The sequence below is a fragment of the Ammodytes marinus genome (genome assembly GCF_949987685.1).
Source record: "Ammodytes marinus genome assembly, chromosome: 17".
In the NCBI taxonomy this organism is placed as follows: Eukaryota; Metazoa; Chordata; class Actinopteri; order Uranoscopiformes; family Ammodytidae; genus Ammodytes; species Ammodytes marinus.
The window spans coordinates 4,578,721-4,588,719 of record NC_137221.1 but is presented as its reverse complement, the minus strand read 5'-3'; the positions used below and the strand labels follow the sequence as shown (position 1 = coordinate 4,588,719).

General features: G+C 47.0%; 1 protein-coding gene across 1 annotated transcript in view; it reads right to left on the bottom strand.

The window, feature by feature from the left end:
- The window catches only part of LOC307264141 (struthiocalcin-2-like), a gene marked incomplete at its 3' end in the record, with an annotated part of 14,777 nt that extends 7,926 nt beyond the window's left edge, over window positions 1-6,851 (bottom strand). Inside the window, exons 1-2 of the mRNA XM_080045412.1 lie at window positions 6,789-6,851; window positions 6,389-6,478 (exon numbers count right to left, since the gene is read on the bottom strand). Coding sequence (XP_079901538.1) covers window positions 6,389-6,416 — 28 coding nt within the window. The 5' untranslated portion in view covers window positions 6,417-6,478; window positions 6,789-6,851. The remainder of the gene's footprint in view (window positions 1-6,388; window positions 6,479-6,788) is intronic.
- Between the last annotated feature and the right edge of the window lie 3,148 nt (window positions 6,852-9,999).

Below are 9,999 nucleotides of genomic sequence, written 5' to 3'. Positions count from 1 at the left end.
TGAGGTGGAGGGACTAGTGTTGCCCCCGTCGGGTGCGGGTCCTGGTGGCGCCAAGCGGCGCTCCTCGGCAGCTGGGGGACCCCCCGGGAAGTCCCGTAGGGTAGACGAGTTAACAACCCAAGTGAGCACACTATCGGGGGACGTGGCTCAGATCAAAGCCCTCTTGGAGAACCTCCGAGAGGCACAGGGTGTACCAGCCGCTGTGTGTGCTCCCGCGGCTGCACAACCTTCCTATTCAGAGGATGATATGCTGTCTACAGCTGCATCCTGTAGTCTCTTTACAGAGGAGGGGGAAGTCTACGAGGCGTCCCTGGCTTCTCAGGCTCTCTCCCAGGGGTCGGCGGCCAGCTCGGCTAGAGGGCCAGGGCCCAGCCGCTGCACAGTTAGGCCAGCCTTGCGTATGGCGCTGGCGAAGCTGGGGTTAGACGAGGCTCCGGTTTCATCTGCACCGGTAAGTGCATTTTTCCCGCAGGCTGTTCAACCCTCTGTTTTCACGTTGCCCCCCTCTGAGCCGTACATTGCGGAGCTGCATAGGTGCTGGCCGGAGGCCAAGGTTTGGTCCCATCACACTAGCGATGGCAGAGCTCTGGCAGCTATGAGAGACGCTGGGGCTTACGGCTTGGACCGGTTAGCGCCAATTGAGCCAGCGATAGCATCCTTGGTTGTCTCCCCAGAGGAGGCGCTGAGGGCCGATGCGCGCTGCCCTCGGCCCCAGTGCCGAATTACGGACGACCTGCTTACCAGAAGCTACGGCATTGCTGCCCGTATGGGCCGTCTCGGGAATTCGCTTTCGCATACCGTTCTGGCTTTGTCCCAGACCATTCAGGGGTCAGAGGTTGATCCCTCAGCTCAGACCCTAAGTGAGATTTCTCTTCAGACATTTGCTTTTATGACTAGGGAGCTAGGCAGATTAATGTCAACAATTACGTTGGCGCGCCGCCAGGTTTGGCTGGCGCAGTCCCCCCTGTCGGAGGTGTGTCGTCGGACCCTCCGGTCTCTCCCGGTTGTGCCAGGCCAGACGTTTGGGCCAGCTGCACTGCAGGCCCTGGAGCGGAGTGTACAGGCTGGCCAGGCCAGCCAGCATTTTGCGAGTTTGCGGCGTCCACCGCCACCTTATTACAGACCAGGGGCCTCTGTGGTACCCTGTGCCAATAACCCTCAACCACGTCCAGCTGGACGATCGAGGGGCCAGCGTTTCTCCGAGCAGGTTGGCCGGCGCCGTACTACCGCGCCGCCGCCACGGGAGGCATTTCAGGCGCCAAGAGGCCCGGCGCCAAGAGGCCCGGCGCCCAGCCGCCGCCCCCCCAAGGCCCCTAGGGGCAGGGGGGGTAGGTACTGAAGCTCAAGGGCCGGCCGTCGGACGTTTTTCTCAGCAGCACCTGGACTACTGGGAAGAACAGACCACAGACCCGTGGATGGTGTCCACGCTGTCCAACGGGTACACACTACAATTCCGACGCCGGCCCCCAACTTTCAGCGGGATCAGACTTACTGTGGTCAAAGATCCCGGCAGATCCCTGGTCCTGACCCAGGAAGTGGCCACCCTCCTGGGGAAGGGTGCCATCGAGGTAGTAGAGCCACAGGAACAGCTCAAGGGGTTCTACTCAATCTACTTTCTGGTACCGAAGAAGGATGGCGGGTTTCGCCCCATCCTGGACTTGAGACGGCTGAATCGGTACCTCAAGGTCTTTTCCTTCCACATGCTGCGTGTTGCAGATGTCCTCCGGGCTATCGCTCCGGAGGACTGGTTCGTGTCGATAGACCTGAAAGACGCCTACTTTCATGTCCCTATTTCACAGCGTCACAGGCGGTTCCTCCGCTTCGCATTTCTGGGCAAGGTGTACCAATTCAAGGTCCTTCCATTCGGGCTGTCTCTGGCCCCACGTATATTTACAAGGTGTGTGGCAGCAGCCCTGTCCCCATTACAGGCCGGCGGTATGGCGATATTGCCGTACCTAGACGACTGGCTAATCATTTCCCCAACTCGGGAGCAGGCAGTCAGGGACACAGCCAGGCTCCTCAGCCATGTGGATCGGCTTGGCCTCACGGTCAACTTTTCCAAGAGCAACCTTACACCATGTCGGGTGGTGAGTTATCTGGGGCTGGTGCTCGACTCGGTGGACATGCGAGCCTGCCTCTCTCCAAAGCGCGTCGCTACCATTCTGCAGCTACTACAGCGCTTCAGGCGGGGGAGGTTGCTGGAATACGGCCTCTTCCTGCGACTGATTGGTATGCTGGCCGCGGCATCCGGCGTGGTCCCGCTAGGCCTTCTCAGGTTGCGGCCTCTGCAGATCTGGGCCAATGGTCTCCACTTGGACCCCAAGTGGCAGAGACACAAGATGGTCAGGGTGTCTGGGCAGTGCCTTTTGGCCCTCCGACCCTGGAGAGAGAGGGCGTACCTGATTGCGGGGGCGCCCTTAGGGAGGCTGGCTTCCTGGCGGGAGGTCGTAGAGACAGACGCCTCCCTTACCGGCTGGGGCGCAGTATGGCGCCTCAGGACTGTCAGAGGCCAGTGGGATTCCCAGCAGAGGCTGGAGCATATAAATGTGTTGGAACTCCTTGCGGTGTTCTTGGCTCTAAAGCACTTCCTTACAGTTCTGAGAAACCGGCATGTTCTCGTCCGGACAGACAACATTTCCACTGTCTACCACGTCAACCACCAGGGGGGCACCAGATCGAGGCGGAACCTGCGGGTCGCGCAGGGACTCCTTACATGGGCGTTCCCCCATTTCCTAAGCCTGAGGGCTGCCCATGTTCCAGGTGTCCAGAACATAGCGGCAGACCTTCTCTCTCGCCAAGGGCCACCCTCCGGGGAGTGGATGCTCCATCCGGAGGTGGTGGGCATGATTTGGGACAGGTATGGCAGGGCAGTGGTAGATCTCTTTGCTTCCGAAGAGACGACCCACTGTCCCCTCTGGTTCTCCGTGATGGAGAGGACCAGCCCCTTAGGACAGGACGCTCTGGCTCATGCTTGGCCAGACAGCCTGCTCTATGCATTTCCTCCAATTCCCCTTATACTGGCAACACTGGACAGAGTCCAGCGTGGCGGTCACAGCCTACTTCTGGTGGCCCCACATTGGCCAGGGAGGCTGTGGTTCCCAGCATTGCTGAAACTCCTCAACGGAGAGGCTTGGCGCCTTCCAGAGAGACAGGATCTTCTGTCTCAGGTCGGCGGGCGTATATGGTACACAAATCCGGGGCGCCTGCGGCTGTGCGTGTGGCCCCTGAGAGCCAGGACCCACTGCTGACGTCTTGCGACCAATCGGTGGTCCGTACCATTTTTAGTGCTAGAGCACCCTCCACTAGGTTGCTCTATGCAAACAGGTGGAAGTTGTTTTCACAGTGGTGCGTGACACAAGGCGAGGTCCCGGAGACTTGCTCGGTGGTGGTGATACTGAACTTTCTGCAGTCTGTGTTGGACAACAACAGGGCTGCTTCGACCCTGCGCGTTTATGTGGCTGCAATCTCGGCTGCACATGCAAGGGTTGATAGCCAGACGGTAGGATCCCACTACCTAGTCAGGCAGTTTCTAAAGGGAGCCCAGAGGCTTCGACCACCACGACCCCTGAGGGCACCATCATGGGACTTGCAAGTGGTTCTGAGGTCCTTATGTCTACCCCCATTTGAGCCGCTAGGTCAGGCAGATCTGACGCGGCTGTCTATGAAAACGGCTTTCCTTCTCGCCATTGCAACTGCGAAACGGGTCGGTGAACTCCATGCCTTGTCAGTGAGCCAGGCGTGTATGCGCTGGCACGCAGATGGGTCAGGAGTGGTGCTCTGGCCGAATCCATCCTTCCTGCCCAAACGTTTGTCTCCCCATCACGCAAACCAACCAATTGAGTTGGCTGCTTTCAATCCCCCAGGCTCTCCGGGGGGTGCAGAGGGAGTGTCAGACCCGCTGTGCCCGGTGCGGGCGCTTAGGGCGTATGTTGAAGCGACAACCAGCTTACGTAAGACAGATAACCTCTTTGTCTGTTACGGGGGCTGCAGGAAAGGGGCTGCCCTGTCCAAGCAGAGACTCTCTCACTGGATTGTGGATCTAGTGTTGAATGCATATAGAGCACAGGGGCTCCCTGTGCCCTTGGCCGTTAAGTGCCACTCTACCAGGAGTATGGCTACGTCATGGGCGGCCTTGAAGGGGGTTCCTCTTCAGGACATCTGCTCCGCGGCTACATGGTCTTCATCATGTACGTTTGCGCGGTTCTACAGAGTGAATGTCGCTGCTCCTCATCCGGTGGCGACGGCTGTCCTGTTGATGGCTGCAAGCCCTTAAGTGGTGAGTACTCTTCGTGACCTTTTTGGTATAAGTCATCCAGTGCTACAAGCACCGCCTCTGGCGGTCAGTAGGAACGAAATAGAACGATAGTTACGTATGTAACTACGGTTCTATGAGTTCCGGATGACCGCCAGAGTTCTCTGTCACTCAGACTTCTCAGACACCGCGAGAAGATCCAGTGGAACAGATCCTCTGGTGACTTCCGGAATATATAGACATTCCGGGGTCACCCAGGTGTCACAGGTGACTTTGTTGGTATAAAGATCTCGACCTGCGCATGCGCGCGATGGAACATCCAGTGCTACAAGCACCGCCTCTGGCGGTCATCCGGAACTCATAGAACCGTAGTTACATACGTAACTATCGTTAATCTTCTCTGTAAACCTCCAAATGAAGACATCCAGTCCAGAATAAGACGTGAAAAGAATGACGTCCTAATTTCTGACAAGAATACTGCAGCTGGAACGACAGCAAAGGACATGTTGGAGTCTTTAAAAGCCAAGATGAAGGCAGGTTTTTAGATTTAAAAAAAATATATCTCACCGTTTTGTCAACAATTCTCATTACTGTAAAGGGACAGTGCAGTAAAGTGTGGTTGTATATGAATGCTGACCTAAAACATACATATCTCTTCAATGGTACGGTATATGTAGGATTTCTTTACTGCTGATTTGCGGACGTGATTGCACCACGGCACAGGTGAGAGTTGGCGTAGAGATACATGGCCGAACTAGGTTCAGATACAGATTCAGATTCAGATTCAGTTTCAGATTCAGATTCAGATTCAGATTCAGAAGTCTTTATTTGCCATGACATGTAAACATGTATGGAATTTGTTTTGGTGCAGTGGAATTTACAGCAAGACAGGTGCAAGACAGGACAAGACAGTGCAAACCAACATAATAGTGCAACATGAGTAAATAATAAATAATATAATAATAAATAATAAATAAAGAAGTCTTGAAGAAAGTGCAAAAAAACCTGTCTGATCCTCCCAACAATATTGTGTGTGAGAACATGATATTTTATTTTTATCCTCTATTTTCAATATTTCTGTATCCATTACTTATGTCTTTGGCAAATTGACAATAAATTATGAAATAGGCCTCACGATACAATTCCTTTTTCATTACTGTGTATCATTCCTTTGTTTTTCTTTTTGACCATATGAACTTAAAGGTGCAGTGTGTAATATGACATCATCAAGAAAGTTCTACAAAGTTCTAGAATGCAACGCTCCCTGGGTAACCCCAACCCTTTCGAATAATAACAGAAGCTACAGTGGCCATCAAGGACAAGAACAATTCTAAATTTTAAACAATGCACCTGATGACATTCCAACTATGACACTTTCAAGATGGCGGCCTAGGCCTTGGTCCAAAATATGCAGAAATATGGACATATATGAGACCCTTTCTAAGGGAAAAAATAATAATTAAATTTTTTTTTTGAGCTATTATGCACTAAATTAAATGTACTTATGGATATTATAATTACTTTCTACAAAATCTGCTAGGAAATAAAACCCAGAATTCTACACACTGCAGCTTTAAATGTGCTTATATTTTACTTTTGTAACATGATTTTGTAGTTGTCTTTGTTTTTTATTTTCTATTTTATCCATTTTATTTATTTTTTCTCTTTTTCTTTTTCGTTCACTTTATTTATTTTCCTTACCTTATTGTATTTTAATGTTAGGTGGGGTTCCTTTATAAGCCCTATTATGGGGTTTCTATTGTCCCACCCGTGCATTGATGTCTGTCTATGTGCATCTTTATTGCTATTTTAATCTTGTTTATCTTGCTCAAAGAAATAAAACTAAAACTATCATAAATACACATGAATAGGGGGCGCCCTTAGCTCAGTTGGTAGGGCGTCCCCCCCATGGGCCTCGGCCAGCAGCGGACCCGGGTTCGATTCCAGCCCGCGGTCGTTCTCTGCATGTCACTCCCCTCTCTGCCCCATTTCAACTCTGTCTCTACACTATCAATAAAGCATAAAAATGCCCAAAAAAATATCTTTAAAAAAAAAAAAAAAATACACATGAATAAAATCACATAATAGAACATTGATGGGACAGTGTTAAGAAGTCAAACAGTGTGAAATACTCACAACACAGTGTCAGCAGCAGCGTAACCATGGTGAGCAGAAAGCATAGCAGAGATAAATAATGAGACAGCTGTCTGTAGTCACTGAAGAAGCCTGGGAGAGACACACACACACACACACACACACACACACACACACACACACACACACAACAAGTAAACAACAATTATATATGAATGACAGACTGCACCTTTTCTCTTTGCACAAGGACTTTCATCTTCTCCCTTCTGGAAATAGGTTGAACTAACCTTCACTGGATGAACAACAAAAAAAGCGATTTATAAGCACTTTTATGTATGAAAAATGCACTTGTTCCTGGTAAATATATATCACACAGTAACTAGAATAGTTTTTAAGTATGGCTTTAGTGAAGACATGTTAAAAAAATAAAATAAAATCCTACTGTTGGCTTCAGATTTTTCCTGTTTTTCTTCTTCCAGTGGAGGTGACCCGTTCTTCAGTCCCATGGTTTCATTGGACAGAGTTCCAACAGGTAGAAACGTTTTGTTTTAAATATAACGGCTGAATTCATTCAAAATGGCTACGTACGTGTTATACTGTAGCTATGTTGTTTTAGTATTTATAATCCTCCATTTCTCAAGAGCAGGTACACAATGACCAGCCCAATGTTCCTGTACTTTGTGTTCAATGTAGAATGATTTATCGCATATGAAAATACTGTCGCTTCTCTGTAGCTGTATGCAAAGCGGGGCTGGGTGTGATAACCATTTAAACGGGCAGAGTCCTCCAACAGTTAATATGATGTAATATAATGTGCAGTAACTTAGCAGCAACCACTCCAATCATCATATTTTTAATATTCAAAATTATTTTTGACAAATACTGTAATTTATCAATGTAAGACAGAGACAGACACAAATGCACACCTGCCCAAAATGAAAGGCCACTTTGGGTTCACAGAGTTGAAATGGGGAGACAGAGAGAGAGGGGGGATGACCTGCAGTAAAGGTCCACGGGTCGGATTTGAACCCGCGACCACTGCAACAAAGGCCGGAGCCAATATGGTATGCTTTGGCCAGGAGTCAATATGTTGCATAATGAGTAGAGATCAGTGTAGTTTAGCAACTGCAATTCTACTAATAGGCCTAATACTGTTATTCGTACAGGTGGTCAAATGATATGGCTGCAGAGGTTTTTCAAAATAAAGTACATTTCATGTTTGAATTAAGGTGTTGAAGTACAGGAATAAGGAATTTTATTTTCTACTTTAATGTAGTACATTTTTTTTAACTTTTTTCCTGGAAGAAACACAAATCAAATTGTAATGGTTTTTAAAAAATGTAACAGTTATTCTCCTTAGAGCAAAACCTTAAAAAAATTCTCAATTGGGATAAGAATAAAGAATCTACGTTTCAAATTGTTGCATTTGTATTTAATTAATTTGTGCATGTAACCCTTTGAATTATTAATTTATTTGTCAAATGTTTACCCACTTAAATGCTTTCAAACGCAAACTAAAATAAAACTGTTAATTCCATCATGAAAATACCAGGGTCTTTTATTTTCCGATAATACCCACTGTAATTCAATGGACCTACGGACATTTTTCTGATGGATCACCTGCTGTCAGATCAATCGCTGACAGACGTCTACAAACAGTTACACACTACTCCTTCACTAAACAATGAAATACCTGATCAACGTGACTGAGGTAATTCACCTCCTACCAGGCCATTGCTTAAATAAGACATTGTTTCTTAGCAATTTTTGCCTGTTTAAATAAAGGTTGATGATGATGAATGAATCAGGAGATAAACAGTCATAGTTAATGTCTGAAAAGACTCCAGTCAAGACGACGTGAGTATTGGAGTAAGTGGACGAAGTTCAGACCGTAGCAGACTACTTTGGTCAGCATTAAGACATTTCTAAATCAATAAAACAAAACTTGGAGGCGCCCTTAGCTCAGTTGGTAGGGCGTCCCCCCCCCATGGGCCTCGGCCAGCAGCGGACCAGGGTTCGATTCCAGCCCGTGGTCGTTCTCTGCATGTCACACCCCTCTCTGCCCCATTTCAAAACTGTCTCTACACTATCAATAAAGCATAAAAATGCCCAAAAAATATCTTTAAAAAAATCAAAACTTAAAGCAACATTTTGCGTCAAATAATTCATGAATTTAGTCAGTAGCCATGTAATGAGCGGGATAATGTATAGGCCTAGCGAATGGTGAACTGTTCGCTAAACATCATCCAATGTCGCTAGGTCTCCTGTTCTCCTTGGTCTTTATTTCTCGACAGTGGTTATACATGATCCCTTTATTACATAAGTAGCTGACTGGCTGTCACTTTGACCATTCGCTATACATTATCTTGCTTTTTTACACGGCTTCAAACTAGATTAATGTTGTTCATGACCCCTTTACATAAGTAGCTGACACTTTGCTGCCATAACCATATAACAGGAGTCAGAGCAAAAGGCCATGACCTGGATTTACCAGGACCTTGGACCTCAAGGTGAATAGTTCAACCATCAAACAGGTTTAGAGACATACTTAGACCAAAAAAGACCCACATTCCAATGTAAGCTGTAAAATATACCCATGACCCCATGTCACCTCGACGTGACCCAAAGAATATATCGTGACAAACAGAAAGTCGGAGGAGGATTATATTAGAAGGCGTGGGATTTTTTTAACAACCATGGAACTTCTATAATGCTATTTATGGCGCATAGGCCTTCAAGTGTTCTGCCCCCTCTTCCTGGAATAACCTGCAGAAGGAGCTCAAACTTCAGGAGCTATAGTGACTCACAATTATTATTAAAGCAGTTGTTAAGAGTTTGAAGTCAGAAATGCGAATTTCTTTTATCAATAATGTTGATGAATTTTCTCAATTGCACTTAAAGGTGCAGTGTGTAATATGACATCATCAAGAAAGTTCTACAAAGTTCTAGAATGCAACGCTCCCTGGGTAACCCCAACCCTTTTGAATAATAACAGAAGCTACAGTGGCCTTCAAGGACAAGAACAATTCTAAATTTTAAACAATGCACCTGATGACATTCCAACTATGGCACTTCCAAAATGGCGGTGACAAGGCCTTGGTCCAAAGTATGGAGAAATATGGACATATAAGAGACCCTTTCTAAGGAAAAAAAAAATATTCTAAAAAAAAAGCCAGCTATTATGCACTAAATTAAACATACTTATGGATATCATAATTATTTTCTACAAAATCTGCTAGGAAATAAAACCCAAAATTCTACACATAATAGCTGATTTTTTTTTTTTATTATTATTTTTTTCCTTAGAAAGGGTCTCATATATGTCCATATTTCTCCATACTTTGGACCAAGGCCTTGTCACCGCCATTTTGGAAGTGTCATAGTTGGAATGTCATCAGGTGCATTGTTTAAAATTTAGAATTGTTCTTGTCCTTGAAGGCCACTGTAGCTTCTGTTATTATTCGAAAGGGTTGGGGTTACCCAGGGAGCGTTGCATTCTAGAACTTTGTAGAACTTTCTTGATGATGTCATATTACACACTGCACCTTTAACATTTAAACCTTTTGGTTTTACTATCACTACAACTCTCCACACACATGTACAAAGCGCTCTAGTGGCTGTAGCATCATGCTATACAGAAGCAAAGGAGAAAG